The sequence below is a fragment of the Astatotilapia calliptera genome, chromosome 18 (genome assembly GCF_900246225.1).
Source record: "Astatotilapia calliptera chromosome 18, fAstCal1.2, whole genome shotgun sequence".
Lineage (NCBI taxonomy): Eukaryota > Metazoa > Chordata > Actinopteri > Cichliformes > Cichlidae > Astatotilapia > Astatotilapia calliptera.
The window spans coordinates 2669876-2686339 of NC_039319.1; the positions used below are offsets into that span (position 1 = coordinate 2669876).

Genomic DNA, 16464 nt, shown 5'->3' on the forward strand with positions numbered 1-16464 from the left:
TGATTTAAAAAAGAATCGTGTCCCTTTTTTCCAAATTAATAACATATCTTAAAATCCCAAAGAGCATCTGGGGATTTTAGTAAGCAATAATGAGCTGGTTTGGAAGGACCAAAGGATCCCGGAGATGGAGCTGACAGGCAGGAGGAAAGGAGGAGCTCAGAGGAGGATGCCAAGGATAGGGCGAGAAAGAGCGAGGATTTACTGTTGTGTAATCCCGATGAGGAAGCAGCCAGAAGAAGACAAAAGCTCTTTCATAAAAACTCTGTTATAAATGTTTATAAATTTAATTTGTATTTCTTGGCCAGTGGATGCATTAAGCTTCCGTAGAGCGCGTTTTATTTTTAGAGGAAAAGCAGCTTCCGGCGGAAGTGGACTGAAACTTCACGGCTGTGTGGACGTCGGAAGCTGGCAGCTGGAGGTTGACGGTGTTTTGTATCGCTGAGGCTCGGTGGAGCTGCTGGAGGAACCATGTCCGCTCTTCAGCATCTGAGGCTGTTCGTGAAGGAGCGTCTGAGCGCCGCAGCGGAGGAAATCTTCAAGGAGTTTGAGAAAACCGTCCTGCAGTACGAGGAGCAGCTGCACCAGCAGCACCGGGCCCTGAGCTGGACTGCAGACTCTGCAGGTACGTGGGGCAGCAGGCCCGGGAGGAGAAGGACCAGCGCTGCGCTCTCAGGCCGGTGTTCCAGATCTACTGGCGTTTAGATCAACTGGCGTTGGTCGAACAGATGTGTGGCAGTCTTGCGTTTCAGTAGCTGCTACCGACAAACCAGCAAAAAAAAAGCCAAATGTGTCATCTGTGACACTTGTGAGGTTGTCTCAAACACACTCCGTCAGTCTTGATGCTGTTGAACAACAAAATGTTTAAAAATGTGGCGAGTTTACCTGGTGATATCCTCATGCGCGACGCGATCGCGAAAACAGCAAACAAGTAACACCACGCCGATGTTGTTCACAGGACAGCAAGAGTAAACGATCGGGAGACTCTTGTCGTCGTTATCGTTCCCCTCGCACGGTTTATTTCTCCGAATTCAGCGTTTTTGCTTCACAACTACAGCGTGCTGTTTACTTTGTGCACTAACATGGAGTCGAGTCAACCAGCGCCACCTCTGGCCAAGTGCCACAGCCTACAGCCAGATCAACCTGTGACACATCTGCACCACGTTTGAATTCGTGTCATGCACATTTGTACCTTTCAATTGTGTCTGTTTGTGCGTCATGCAAATAAACCTTTGGAAAGAATGAAATGATATCATGTATTTATTATCAGCCTACATTTGTACAAAATTCCAAATTATATACACAAAGTCATAGAAATCACCACTCCAATTGGTCATCATGATTTTAATATTCTCTTTTTCCATAACAATGAAATACGCCTTGGACAAATATGACACATCAATATTTCATTAGTGTTGTCACATCACATCCTGTAAGCATCGTCTGTCTGTGTCTTTTCCCTGAAAATGAATATTTCCAGCCAATATAGGCAATCCATCAACATGGCTGGAGTTATATACAGTCTGTATAAGTGTGGTTAATCTAATGAAGATTTGTAAGGAGACGGCAGTTACTGTGAATTCACAGCAGTTACACAGTGATTAGTAATAAACAGCCAGTGAGAGTGAGTGGATATGACTGTTCCCACCACTAACACATGACCATAGCCCACTACTAGATTAACTTGTGACACATCTGCACCTGCTGCTATGATCACATTGAGTAGAGGCTGAGTGGCTGCACTTACCCCTGGTACATCCAAATCTGCCCACAAACATGTTGACAGATGCAATGCCAGCAATGTGGATTGTCAACACTAAAAACAATCAGTAAGCAAAGACAACAGGGATCACTTTTTTCTGTTTATTTAGCACCCACAACATTTGTAGTCGCCTTCTGCACAGGGGAAGTCCACACACACCGTGTGGTACCACTTTCCACAGAAGGTGCAATCTGCAAGATTGAATGAGGTTGTCAGGGTCATTGTCTGACTGTTTATTACTAATCACTGTGTAACTGCTGTACATTCACAGTAACTGCCATCTCCTTATAAATGTTTATTAGATTGACCACACTTATGCAGACTGTATATCACAACCAACTCTAACATGTTTGTTTGCAGAGGGAAGACACAGGCAGACTACGCTAACGACATGTGATGTTACAACACTGGTGAAATATTAGTGTGTTCACGACATTTTTCGTATGGGCAAAAGTATTGATATCAGGATGGTGATTCTTATGTGTATGTCATTTGGCATTTTGTACAAATGTAGGCTGATAATAAATACATGATATCATTTCATTCATTTCAAAGGTTTGTTTGCATGACGCACAAACAGACACAATTGAAAGGTACAAATGTGCATGACACGAATTCAAACGTGGTGCAGATGTGTCACAGGTTGATCTGGCTGTAGGCTGTGGCACTTGGCCAGAGGTGGCGCTGGTTGACTCGACTCCATGTTAGTGCACAAAGTAAACAGCACGCTGTAGTTGTGAAGCAAAAACGCTGAATTCGGAGAAATAAACCGTGCGAGGGGAACGATAACGACGACAAGAGTCTCCCGATCGTTTACTCTTGCTGTCCTGTGGACAACATCGGCGTGGTGTTACTTGTTTGCTGTTTTCGCGATCGCGTCGCGCATGAGGATATCACCAGGTAAACTCGCCACATTTTTAAACATTTTGTTGTTCGACAGCATCAAGACTGACGGAGTGTGTTTGAGACAACCTCACAAGTGTCACAGATGACACATTTGGCGTTTTTTTGCTGGTTTGTCGGTAGCAGCTCCTGAAACGCAAGACTGACACACATCTGTTCGACCAACGCCAGTTGATCTAAACGCCAGTAGATCTGGAACACCGGGCGGACGCTGTTAGCTTAGCCGTCACAGGGTGAGTCCAGCCGGGGCGGAGAGCGCGGAGGAGCCGCTGACAAAGGAGCCGCTGAAGCGGGGATGTGGTGACTTTGACTAGTTTCTCCAATTTAAAATGAAAATATATTTTAAATCTGACATTTGTGGTTCGGTGCACACGTAAAAGCCAGCCAGCAGCCGCAGGAAAATGCCAGAGACCGTGCTGTATCATTCCAGTATGAATTCACTCTGGTTTTATTGGAAAACACCAGAAACCAGTGACAGTTACTGCTCATGTGTAACTTTTTTTCTTTCAAACACATGAAACAGAAATATTGCCCTAACATTTTTTTATGTGCAGTTATTGATGATTCCTTCATTACAAATAACACAACTTTCATTTTATTATTTTAGACGAAGTTAAGTACCAAAACAATAAAGCACTGCTGAGTAACAGTGTCTGTTCTAATAGAAAGGCACCGAGCCCTTAATGGCAGAGAGGCAAGCGGCTGATGCTGTCACTGCGCTCGGGTAATCCTGGGTAACACTGGACAAGTCGTGACCCTGCGCGCTCTGTCTCAGTGCACTGAGAGAGAAATGCAGCCAGAAACGGCACAAGTGCAAAAGGTTTCTTCCCCTGGATGGTGGACAGAGCCAGAGACGCTTACACTGAGACTGTAAGCGTCTCATCTCTGCTCGTTTCCTTTTGTTCGGGCTTTAAAGACTTTTACAGATGAATGAGGTTTAGCTTGATCTTACTCTGACGATGATGTTTAACTCTGTCATTACCAAACACTATCACTTCAGTTTACTTCTAGTTGTAGAAGTATTTCAGTAGAATATGCAGTAGTAGTAATATGTAGTAGAATTCAGCAGAGGGGGCACAGAGACCTTTCTGGATGGTCTGAACTGCCCATAGAAGATCTGCCCATGACCTTGATGCTGTGGATACAACTGGACTAGGAACCAACGCTGATGATTTTCAGGCTCACAGCCCTGTACACTCTTGGGTTGCATGATCAGTGGCTGCACACAAGTTTAAGAGTTTAGTGTTTCAAACAAATGACTTAACTGAAAGTATGAAAGCACTGCTTGGAGCAGAGGACCTGAAAGTGCTGATGTGTGAGTACCAGTTTAAGGAGCCAGCAATCGTTGATGGTCACACTCTGTGAGGATACTCATTTATGTCGGTAACTCTTTAACCTTCACTGAGGTGGCAACATCTGGGATAAAATAAATGAAGAAAACACTCTGTTGGTTTTATATGCCTGTTTTTCATCACTGTGCAAACTCATCTGTGGAGAATTAACCTTACGGTGCATCAGCTGCACGTGTGCTGCAGGCAGGGACATCCAGAGGAAGTTCTTCTTCAAAGACGTGTAACAGGAATGAGCGCTCGGCCGTTGACTCTGCAGATGCCTCTCTCTGTTTCTGCAACTTTAGAACTCAGTGGGATCAAAGACAAGTGCCCCGATGTGAGCGGTCACAATCAGACAGGTAGATTTTCAGATTTTAGGTTTTTCAGAGTTAAAGAGTAAATGTGGTCACAAGATGCTTGGGGAAAACAACAATAAAAGAAGCTCCAGCTGTCAAAAATATCTTCCTGTCATCTCTCAGTTGATGATGATGGATCGTCACCTGCCACGCCACACACGACTTAACTTGAGCAGAGGTCTGGGCTAGAGATGGACCGATCCGATATTATGTATCGGTATCGGTCCGATACTGACCTAAATTACTGGATCGGATATCGGAGAAAAATAAAAAATGTAATCCGATCCATTAAATATCACGAAAGCACCTCACAAAACTTGCAACACGCCGTAACTCACCTCAGAACGTTAGCACGTCAGAGCAGTATGCATCACGTGATAGAGCGGCTGTGGCATGCCGGACCTGTCGGTGGTCTGGATAGCATGTGGAGCTTCGCTAGCAACCCGGCATTTCATCTCCGACAAAGTTATCCCCGAGAGAAGTAAAGCAAGTGTGTAAGTCCATCTCTGAATGTTTGTAAAGCATTCCTGCGTTAAGCTTAACAAACGATATATGGAGCGACTGCCTCTCCGGCTGCTACTTCAATCATGAAACTGCTTAACGATCAGCTGATCGGCTTTTCTGTCGCGAGTCCGTGTCTCTCGTTTGTTTTTGGCCCACTTTGCACCAGAAAGAGGAAACCAGCGGCTGAACAACAGCAGCACGTTTAAGCTTGATCAGCTGTTGTTAGAATTTATTTAATATTACTTTCTACTCCAGGATCTTTTTCTACGTAGCTGACGGCTGGTAACTGTGCAGGGGCGGATCTAGCAAAGTTTAGCCAGGGGGGCCGATAGGGCATTAACTGGGAAAAGGGGCACAAAGACATACTTTTCTTTCTTATTCTCATTTAAAATGTCTAGCTTTTAATAAATAATTATCTGACACCCAAAGTTTTAATTTGATGTAAAATGAATAGAAGTCAATTACTGTACATAGTGACTATTAAGTCTAATATATATATACTGTATATACCCTAGTAAGCTATAGTACTTTTTCCTTTGGGAAGGTACCATCTGTGAATTCTGCAATTTTGTTGAAGAAAGATGTTGAATCTATTTAATATTTCTTGAAAAATAATTGATTTCTGTGCATTTTTTTTCACACTGCATCAAATTAAGGTTGATTACGTCGATTAAGCATCATGAGGTGGAGCGTGAGGGGTGGTTCCCTATTTTTTATTTATTTATTTTTGTTGTTGCTGGGAGTTGGAACCCTATTAGTTAGGTTGCTTAATATTTATGCTAAGTACTCTTTAAAATACCAGAATAGGGAGGATGGTGTAGGTTTAAGTTTATTAGATTGATCAGTATTGCTGAACTATGAAATATTTTTTTTTGCATACAGGTATAACAGAATAGCTTTATTGTAGTTGTTGTTTTAAACTTGAGTATGAACTTATACAAAATGCAGCAAGATATTTAAAAAACAGTTTTGTTGATTAAAAAACACTATATCGGATTCATATCGGTATCGGCAGATATCCAAATTTATGATATCGGTATCGGTATCGGACATAAAAAAGTGGTATCGTGCCATCTCTAGTCTGGGCGTGAACTTGTGCCCAAACATGCTCAGAAACATTTGTGTTGCAGGTGTTTGTTACGTGTGGAGGAGCGACATGAAGCCAAGATTTCATTTATTATGAATATCAGAATAAACATGATATTTTCATAATGAGCAACTGGAGAAGTTGCATAAAAATCGGGCTAATTGTTGAGGTATCATCAGTCACTTTGACCCTCATCAATCCGAGACGTCATCGTCCATCAGAACAAACCTTGTCGTATCACAGTATGAACTAATTCTTTCTCCCTTTTATCTCTGCAGACCTTCCACAGGAAGATGACTGCAAAGAGGAGGAGAAGGTTTCCATCGAGCTCTGTAAGCAGAAAGAGGCCTCTGCTGTGGACCAGGAGAAACCAGAACCAGTACAGATTAAAGAGGAACAGGAGGAGCTCTACACCGGTCAGGAGGGAGAGCAGCTTATCCTGAAGGAGGAGAGCGAGACAATTATGGTGACTCTTACTTATGATGAAAGTGACCTCAGTGAACCTCAGCACAAGTATGTGGACTCTGGATCTACGACAAATGCAGAGCCACAGCCAGAGGAGCTACATCAGCGTACCAGAAGCACCGCGAAAGCTGTCACATCACACAGTCAGCGTAAACCTGACGTGGGGAAAAAGTCTGTAAAATGTGACGTTTGTGGAAAAACCTTCAAGTATAATTTCCAGATGAAGAAACATTACAGAATCCACACAGGCGAGAAGCCGTACGCCTGCAGCACTTGTGGAAAAAGATTCTATCAGATTTATTTCATGAAATATCACGAAAGAAATCATACAGGTGAGAAGTCACACCTGTGCATCACCTGTGGGAAAAGATTCACTGACCTATCGGCACTTAAAAGGCATACATCGATCCACACAGGCGAGAAGCCGTATTCCTGCGAAACGTGCGGGAAATGTTTCAGGCACAGTGCGACTCTGTTGGTTCACATGAGAACCCACACAGGTGAGAAGCCGTACGCTTGCAACACCTGTGGGAAAAGATTCACCAACTTATCCGCGTTTAAAAAACACGCTGCAATCCACACAGGTGAGAAACCGTATTCCTGTAAAATCTGCGGGAAAAGTTTCACTCAGAGCGGGAATCTGACAGTTCACATGAGAACGCACACGGGTGAAAAGTGGTACTCCTGCGAAACGTGTGGCAAAAGTTTCAGTCGAAGTAGCAATTTAACTGTTCACATGAGAACGCACACAGGTGAGAAGCCTTACCACTGCAACACCTGTGGGGAACGATTTAAATACGCCGCAACGCTAAAGAACCACATGGGAACGCACGCAGCAGAGACGTCGCACGCTTGCAAAAAATGTGGGAAAGGCACCAAGGGGGAGTGATAACAATCTGGTCGCTACGGGAACCCATACAGGTGAGATGTCAGGGCCCTGAAACACCTGTCGGGAAAAATATTATGAATATGCTTGTGGTAATTTAAAGTCACAAAAACTGCTGTGACTTTATGTTCACAACATCTGTGTGTTGTGCTGAAGAGATATCAACTAGAGCACAATAAGGCTGGGCTGTGCTTTCATGCAATACCACTTTGTACCACAAGATGGTGAAACAAGTCAGCGTAACCTTTATTTAAGGAGGTAGTAGTGACTCCTTATAAATACTTTATTTAAGTCATGGCATCAGTTCCATCTATTTTACTGCAGGATGTCAAAGACTAGCTCAGTTTCTATATTTTTGACTTTCAGGAAGTTGAATTAACAACTTTAAAATGCCAGAGCATGTTTTTAACATTTTAACACCAGATAATTAATCTGATTAAGCCAGAAAGATGTAAAATATAAAGTATTTCAATATCCTCATAGAAGTGAAAACACAAAGACAAAACAGTTGGAATAAGTTGTTCTTATGCTCTGCTATCATGTGTTCGGCACAGGGATGCAGAATCAGTCCTAAACATGCTTGTTATGTTGTGGTTAGCTGTGATGTCATGTTTTCATGCTGCTGTTCTGAATCAGTCAACATCTGGCTCATTTGTGTTAATGAAGTGCAGCTGTGAGACAAACTCCTCTCAGACTTCTACTTTCAAACTCTGGTACAATGTTTTGTGTCTCCAGGTAAAAACACCTGTTAGCCTTAAATAATGAATGCCATCGTGTGTGGGCGGAGCTTCAGATGAGATGGCCCTCAGTGAAGGTCCAACAGCTGCTCTCTAGGTGCACATCTGCACTTTCTTCAGTATCCTCCTTCTTCTGCGTTTGCTGCTCCTGAAGGCGGCACGTTATGCCGCATGTGATGTGACTTTATGTCATATTTGCGGTGTTGAAGTCAGTCCGTTGTGGCTTATTGATTGTATCCTGTCGGCATCATGCCGACTGAATGGTTAATATCAGCCCCTCCTCAGCACACTGTTCAGTGTTTTATAGTGGACAGTAGGGCTGCCACGATTAGTCGACTAGTCACGATTACGTTGACTATCAAAATCGTCAACAACTGATTTAATAGTCGACGCGTCGTTTGAAGCTTTGTAAGATCACAAAAGACGCAGGAATAAGTAGCAGGATTTAAGAGTGTAATAACGGACTGAAACAGAAGATGGCAGCACTGCATGTACAAGGATGCCAGCTGCCGTTAAACCCGGAAGAAGAAGAAGCTGTGTCCCAGAATTCATAGTGCAGCCCAGCGCAGTTTCCAACAATGGCGGCAGCTAGTTAGTTTTAATATTACTCTTATTATTCTTTCTGGGTCACAAAATAAACGTTTAACATATTTTCATGGAGAATGTAGCTGTGTAAACCTCAAATATCTGCTCAGTTTATCAAGACACCACATATTTTCAAAAGCGCTCCGACGTTTTCGGAGACGTCTGTTACCCACTAGCTCGATAGCTAGCCGGGGGCTAGGTCACTAGAGCTGTGAGAACACCGGACTCCCGGCAAATCGTTTTCAAACCCACCGCCGTCTTTCGCTGCTCAGGTTAAACATGATATATGAGTCACTTAGATAACTTAAAATGTTATTGTTTGGCTTTTTTCAGTGTTTTATTTGTTCCTGAGTAAATTGGTTTGGCTGAGATTAAAGTTATAGTTTTTGCACAGCTGAATAAACGTCAAGCAGACAGCTGATTATCAGAAGTGTGAGATGCTGGAGAATTTACTCCGGTGTCCTGTTATATTTTAGATAGCAAGGAGTTTATTAAACTTCACCGAAACAATCTGCAAATTTCATTAAAATTTAATAAACTATCATCTTGTCTTTAGTTAGCACAGACCTTAAACACTTAAAGCTGTAAGCTAATGATAGTTATATAAGAGCAAATGCTGCTGGTGCGATAAGCTGTACGTCCAATGGATGATGATCTGATTAGTCGACTAATCGCAAAAAATAATCGGCGACTAATCGACTGTCAAAATAATCGTTTGTGGCAGCCCTAGCAGACAGTATATCAGAGATTAAAGCTGCTCGGCAGTATTTGAAACATTCACATCCAGTTATGAAATTAGACCTTGTGTATGTCCCAGTACCAATATAAACAGTTAATAACATTTATAATTTTGCTGTTTTTACCCCCATGAAGGCCTTTTGTTACACTCAGCTCTTCTTTGCTGTGCCATCCAATTTAGAGGAGCCAGCCTTTGACACAAGGAGAGATGAGACTGTTTATGATGGTTTGAACCCAAAACCTTCTCTCTGTGAGGTGACCAGGCTAATAATCTGTTTATCTGACTAATGCAGCTACACTTTGTACTCAGTCGGTCAGTGTTTGTTTTTCAAGCAGAAGCCGTTCCACACAGACTTTAACAGTTAATGACAGACCTGTGATGTTCTGGCTGTTCCCCAGCGGTTTGCACTGCACCTCATTTTTATTTGTTTTAATTAACTTCACACAGAGGTGTCTGAATTAGTCGTCTGTGGCTCTCCTGGTTTTACAGCAGCGTCTCATCTCACAGCTCCACACACATTTACCGGTCTGACACCTGGGACTTAGAAACACGTCTGCTGTTGATCAGCAAGCAGCAGTCTGCTTGTAACAGTACATCCTATCAGGTGCGTAGTTTAAGACCAAAAATAGCCACATAAACACTTCAGTTCTTTAAAATTTAATGACTTTGGGATCTTAAAAGATCACGACCATCCTGTTAGTACGGTGGGTTAGCCAACACTAAACCCCGGGCCGAGTTCAGCAGGGTCGGATAATCTTCTGGAATAACTTGTGAGTAATTGTGTCGGGTCAGAGGAGCGTCTCTTTAGTTACATTTTCAAAAAAACATCCCTTTCATCAAATATTTCTGAGTGAGCACGATTCACAGCAGAGCTTTCAGACTCCAAGTGCCTTCTGACTTTAACAGTGATGATGTTTAAGAGCTTGTTGTGTCACACTGTGTGAGACGGGTTGAATGAAGTGTAACTCTGTGTCAGGCAGAACAAAGTGCGAATTTTAAGGTGTCAAATAATTTATCCTTAACGACTGTTACAGAATCACAAACGAATGAAGACGTCTGCTAATTATGAGGTTTAACTTCTGTGCTTGAGTTTTGCTGACAAATAACCTTTAATATCAATGTAATCCTTTTTTTTTTCTCAGAAGTATTTTGAAAAATGTCATTCATTTGAAGTTCTGTATAATCCTGTCCATCTTGTAAAAATCCGTTATGCATTGTGGTGATTTATTTAATCTAAGTTTAAAACAAAGGTTTATTGTACAGTAACATCATATCTGAGCCGACTAACGAGCTGTGTTTCAGGTGTTTCTTTGTTTTTCCAAACCATCATAAACAACTAAATTCATATATTGTATCATATTTGATATAACAGCAATCTTTTATATTTAAAAAATAAACATGTCGAAACTTTGACTTGGCTGCTGGTGGACTGTTTCTTGCTAGGTGGGAAAGTCTACCCAGGTGATTAATCTGGGTGTTCCAGGAGGCGACTCACCATCATTAGTGCTGACATGAGGCTGAAATCATTACAACAGAATAGCATTGTTGTCGTTCTATTACTGTTATCATTTATCTTTTTCAGGGTTGTGGGGAGACAGATAACCATTAGCACTCACATTCACACCTATGGGTAATTTAAAATCACCAATGAACCTAAATTAACCTAACCCCATGTCTTTGGAGTGTGGGAGGAAGCCGGAGACAATCCACACAAACAGGAAGAACCTGGCCAGGTGCAGGAGTGTGGTGGTTAGTTTGTGAGCCACCAGAGCTAACCACCACACCAATGTGCTCGCCTATTATGTTATTCTATACAACAAAATATAGTGCAACTCTGTCACTGACACAAAAGGTAATACTGTAAGTTTAAAAAGAAGATTAAAGATGAGATAAAGTAACACATTTAGGTTTTCTAGGAACGTAGAAATAATACTGCACAGTCAGTGCATCAATACTGACACAAACTTTGTATAATATCACACGGGAGTCTTTTTAGACCTGCAGGCTCTTAAATATAGTTTTCTATAAAAGAGGAACATCACACACTAATGTGCAGTGCATTATAGGATGAGTAGCTCACTGTTAAACGATCACAGATGTTTCTCCTTTCCTTTATTTTTGTTTGTTTATTTATTTAGTTACTTATTTATTATTTTTAATTAAATGTTTTCTTATGGGCGCAGCTGGCTCTTTCTAAACCTTAAACTTCTTGATTTTCTGAAATATAAAATGTACTTTCACGGCCGAATCCCTTTAAAAAGTGGGAGCTCAGCGTGGAGCTCCAATAAAACACGGGCGGAACAACAGTTCACTCCCTTCTCTTCTGCCGGAACTCGACAGTGTGACACTCGGGTCGTAAACAGCAGCGGCGCAGGCGCTAGCAGCGTTAGCTGCTGGAGGCAGGATGTCTTCAGCTCAGTGTTTTCCTCCGGCTCATGAACTCTGTCAGACGGATGTGGAGCGAACCTTCGTCCGCTGTCAGGAGGAGCTGCTGGACATCAGCTGGAAGCCTGAGATAAAGTTACACAGAATCGGTAAGAAACGATGACATGTTGCAGGGTTTTAGGGGTAGCAGGGAGCTGCAGGTTTTTCCCAAAGAGGAAAAAAGGAGAGAGAAACGCCAAATTACATACAACCCAAATCCCAAATAGCTGGCTGCTGTGAAAAATGTAAATAAAACCAGAATGCAATAGTCTGCACATCCCATAAACCCATATTTTATTCACAAAGAACACATCAAGTCTTTAAACTGAGAAATGGACAATTTTAAGACAAAATCATTTTTGACAGCTCAAAGAAAAGTTGGGACGGGAGAAAGAAAAGGCTGGAAAATGGAGGTGGTACTAAGAAGAAACAGATGGAGGAACATTTTGTATCTAATTAGCTTAATTGGCAGCAGGTCAGAAATGATGCTGTCATGGAAATCACAGCATGGTCTCAGGAAAGCGTCCAGAAATCATGTCTGTGAGCAGTTTGCTGTAGCGTGATCCAGAAATGCTGCCAAAGCTCATTTAAAATGGACCGAGGGAGAATGAAAACCATTTTGGTCGAATGGTAATTTAATTTGAACACAAGACTAAAGATGAGACTGGCCATCAGTGTTCAGTTCAAAAGCTTGTCTCTCTGATGTATGGAGGGAGATGAATCAGTGCTTGTGAAACTGGCAGCATCCACATCTGGAAAGAATCCATCACTGCTGAAAGGTATATACAGACGAGCAGCAGAGAATGGATGAGGGAATTTGCTCTCATCCAGATGGCGTCTGTTTTTGGGGAAGGTCTTGTGAATTTAGCAAGCTGATTCTAAACCATGCAAAAGGATGGAGCAGGACAACTCATGAAACATCTGCTTGTTAAATTCAGTTGTGTAAATCCACAAAAAGCCGTAAACCTTAGATCAGCTGATCACAGCCTGTTCACAAAGAAATTCTACTGCAGCTCTCAACAGCAGTGGTGAGTCTTTCCCTGAGCTGAACCACTACAACCAATTTTAGGCTTTCACAGCCTGCTTAAATCCACTTTAACCTCCGACTGTACTCATTTTCCTGACACCCCTTACTATGTAGGCAAAGGAAATGTTCCTTCTTTTTCTCTGCTCGTTTTCTACTTGAGTGATTTAAGCAGAGCACATTTATTAAGTTAACTTTAGTTTAAATTTTAAGTTTATATTCTCATTGATATTATTTTATTATTACATTAATATAGCACAAGATTTAGGTAGCGTTGCAAAAAAGGAGCCCCTCCAAAGAGCTGCTTTATACTTACGTACTTTACTATTATCATTAGATGCTGCATTCATTTAGTTTTTATTACACTCTGATTTAATACGGTGCAGAATCTTTGCTTTAGTCGTGTGTTGTGCAAACTCTGTTTCTGCCTTATTTACTTTAATTCCACATATGTTTGCACATGTTTCTACTGATCACAGTACCCACCTTCTATTTCCTATCTAAATATAAAGAAATTGGTTTGGAGCTCTGCATTTACTGAGGCAATAGTATCGGTGACTTATGTGTTATATAATCTGATCAACAGTTGGTTGTTGAATAACCAGGAAGGAAGAAACTTCACAAACTGACATGTTGCAATGATGGCATCTTCTTACAACACCACGCTCAAATTCAGTGAGCTCTTTCAAACCAAACATTCTGTTGTTTGGTTTGAGGGCTGCTTGGCTAGAAGCTTGATATTTCTACAGCTGTGGCAGCGGGACTGTAAACACCTGGGTTTAAAGATTAGCAGGTGTGGTCCTGTAGTATTGCCCATTTGGTGCATGTTTGGCCTGAAGTCTGTCGACACAAATCATTTGTTTAAACTAAAAGCACGTCGTGATTTTTTTTTTCCTTGTGAATTTCTGTGTTTAAAAGTTGTTAAAAAACAAAATGAGGCAGGATGTGAATTTTAAAAAAAAAACCCACTATGACTTCACATCCTAAACATCTGTGTTTTGTATGGAAGACAGACCAACTGAACTTAAAATGGGGACATGCAGTACTTTCATGTAATGCCAATTTATACTAAGGGTAACCCTTATTTAACCAGGTAAGTTATTAACAACAATCTTGCTCACACTGCGGGCTGAGCAAAGGGCAAATCCTTGTGAGGAAGTGAGTAGAACTAAAAAGAAATATTCAAATTAAGAGCAGCAGAACACATTTCAAAACTCTCTAAGATAAAAACACTGTCCCTGCTGGTTTAAAAACATGTGGTTACATTCCCCAGAACGTAATCGTCACACTAGGAACTTTTCATGTGTCCGTTTGTCCCCTCAGATCTTCTGTGTGTCAGTCAGAATGAGGAAGAGGAGCTCTGTAACCAGGAGAGAAACTCCAGTCTGGACCAGGAGGATCCAGAACCTCCACAAATCAAAGAGGAAGAGGAAGAACTCTTCATCAGTCAGGAGGGAAAGCAGCTCCTACTAAAGGAGGAGATCGATACTTTTATGGTGACTCCTGCTTATGAGGACAGTGACCTCAGCGAGTCAGAATCAAACTGTGATCAGCTCCTCTCTCCCAGCTCTCCTGAAACTGAGAGCTTGAACGAAGGAAGCTTTGATGTAGCCTCAGGATCAACTAGAAATGCAGAGCTGAAACCAAAGCAGAGCCGTCACAGAAACAGTGACAGCAATTTAGACTCTGTCAGTAAATGTGATGTTTGTGGGAAAGACTTTCAAGATGACGGGAACCAACACAGAACCTCAGAGAAGCCGTACGCTTGCAGCACCTGCGAGAAAGAGTTCTATCAGCTTTATATAATGAAGTATCACCAAAGTGGCATCGCAGAGGAGAAGCCGTTTTCTTGTGAAACATGCGGGAGAGGTTTCCGAGCTCGAGATAAAATGTTGATTCACATGAGAATCCACACAGGCGAGAAGCCCTACCTTTGTAATGCCTGTGGGAAAAGCTTTTCTCAGTCATCGGCGTTGAAACGGCATGCGTTAATTCACTCGGGAGAGAAGCCGTATTCCTGCAAAATATGTGGGAAAACCTTCTGTCAGAGTAGTGATTTGACCGTCCACAGCAGAATCCACACGGGTGACAAACCGCACATCTGTAAGAGCTGTGGGAGAAAGTTCTCTGACGCTTCAGCGTTCAAACGGCACACGGCGATCCACACGGGCGAGAAACCGTATTCCTGTAAACTGTGTGGAAACAGCTTCAGGCAGAGTGGCCATTTGCTGCGACACATGAAGATCCACACAGGCCAGAAGGACTACTCTTGTACAATATGTGGCAAAAGTTTCACTCAAAGCGGCGGTTTGAACGTCCACATGAGGATTCACAATAGATAGAGACCGTACTCTTGCAAAGTGTGGGAAAAGCTTCATCAATCGTCGTAACGTGTCTGCACACATGAAAATATAAATTTGCAGGAGAAGGAGTCCTGCCAGACATGTGGGAAGAGTTTCACTCAGTGTTAGTTTAACAGCCCACAGACTCTCAGGAGGAAAGTCAGGCCTGTAATGTCTGAGTGGAAAATACGTCTGGGAACAGAAGTCGTTAAGTAGAGCTTTCAGTTTTTAAGCGATGTATAGCAGGCTGTGTTCGCTGAAGCTGCCTGGGCCTGGATCAGTGTGTCAGACTGCACAATCAATCTTTGTCAAATTGTCCAGTAGATGTGGTGAATCTGTAATAAGTGCATTTCAGTTTTTATTGAATAGGTCTTATTGAAATGTGGATGTTTGTAAGGGCGTATGATGATGTCATGGATTCAGTGGGTTGTATTCTGAGGCCTGTACAACATTTGAAATGTTGTCAGTGTGCTTTCTGCAGGCAGATATAACGTTCAAACGATTTTCAGATGACTGCATTCTGTGTTACATCGCTCCTGTTTCAAATAGTTTTATGTCAGAGCACGTTGTCTCAGCTTGTTCCTGTGTGCAGTGTTTGTGATTGGGACACGCAGCTGAGGCAATATTAGATGTAGATGTTGGATAACAATCATTCTTTTAGCACCAGTTACTCAGGTTCATTCACCTAACAGTAATTTATACTCCAAGTATCACCTGGTGTCATAATAGCAGTAATTGTATAACTTTGTTGTATTGCAAGGGTAACTGAAGCTACACAGCAGGAGTGAAGGAGGTCAAAATGAAGAAGATCTTGTTAAATGTGTGAGGTGTTAATGTTTCATCTGAAATTAAAGACTTTAAAACCTCTGTTAATGTTTCTCTCCTGAACCTGCTGGAAGAACATGGTGAACTGATAAGGACCACGGTTTACCCCACCTCTGTGTACTTAGAGGGCCTGTAACTCTGAAAATACTTAAAGTACGAGTGTTGCATGGTTTATTTAAACGTACTGAACTATTGTACAGAAAAACTGATTATGAGTCAAGTGTGAAATTTTCCAGATTTTATATGAAATATAAATGATGTTGTTTGGTTTTACGTTATGTTTCCATCTGAGGCACCTGATTAAAATTTGCACATTGTAGTCAGCCTGTCTGTTTCTGTTTTATCAGGGTTTAGTTCCTCCTGCTGGTCAAAGCCCAAAATTACATTTAAAAGTAATAAAAAGAATGAAAGATGCTGTGCATTATTAGCATCAGCCTGCATTTTAAACCAGCATTAAACAAATATGAAAACACCTTTAGAGCTGTCTTTTTATTACC

General features: G+C 41.9%; 2 protein-coding genes across 2 annotated transcripts in view; both read left to right on the forward strand.

Moving 5' to 3' along the window:
• Window positions 1–16286, forward strand: LOC113010742 (zinc finger protein 2 homolog). Its single transcript, XM_026149943.1, has 5 exons — window positions 1–622; window positions 6219–7290; window positions 8149–8201; window positions 11716–11886; window positions 14124–16286. Exons 1-5 carry the CDS (start codon window positions 469–471, stop codon window positions 15140–15142), a joined length of 2469 nt encoding a protein of 822 aa, XP_026005728.1. The 5' UTR covers window positions 1–468; the 3' UTR covers window positions 15143–16286.
• dusp28 (dual specificity phosphatase 28) overlaps window positions 11823–16464 on the forward strand; it is a 16927-nt gene continuing 12285 nt past the window's right edge. The window contains exon 1 of the mRNA XM_026149393.1: window positions 11823–11886. The gene's annotated coding sequence lies outside the window, so the exon portion shown is untranslated. The remainder of the gene's footprint in view (window positions 11887–16464) is intronic.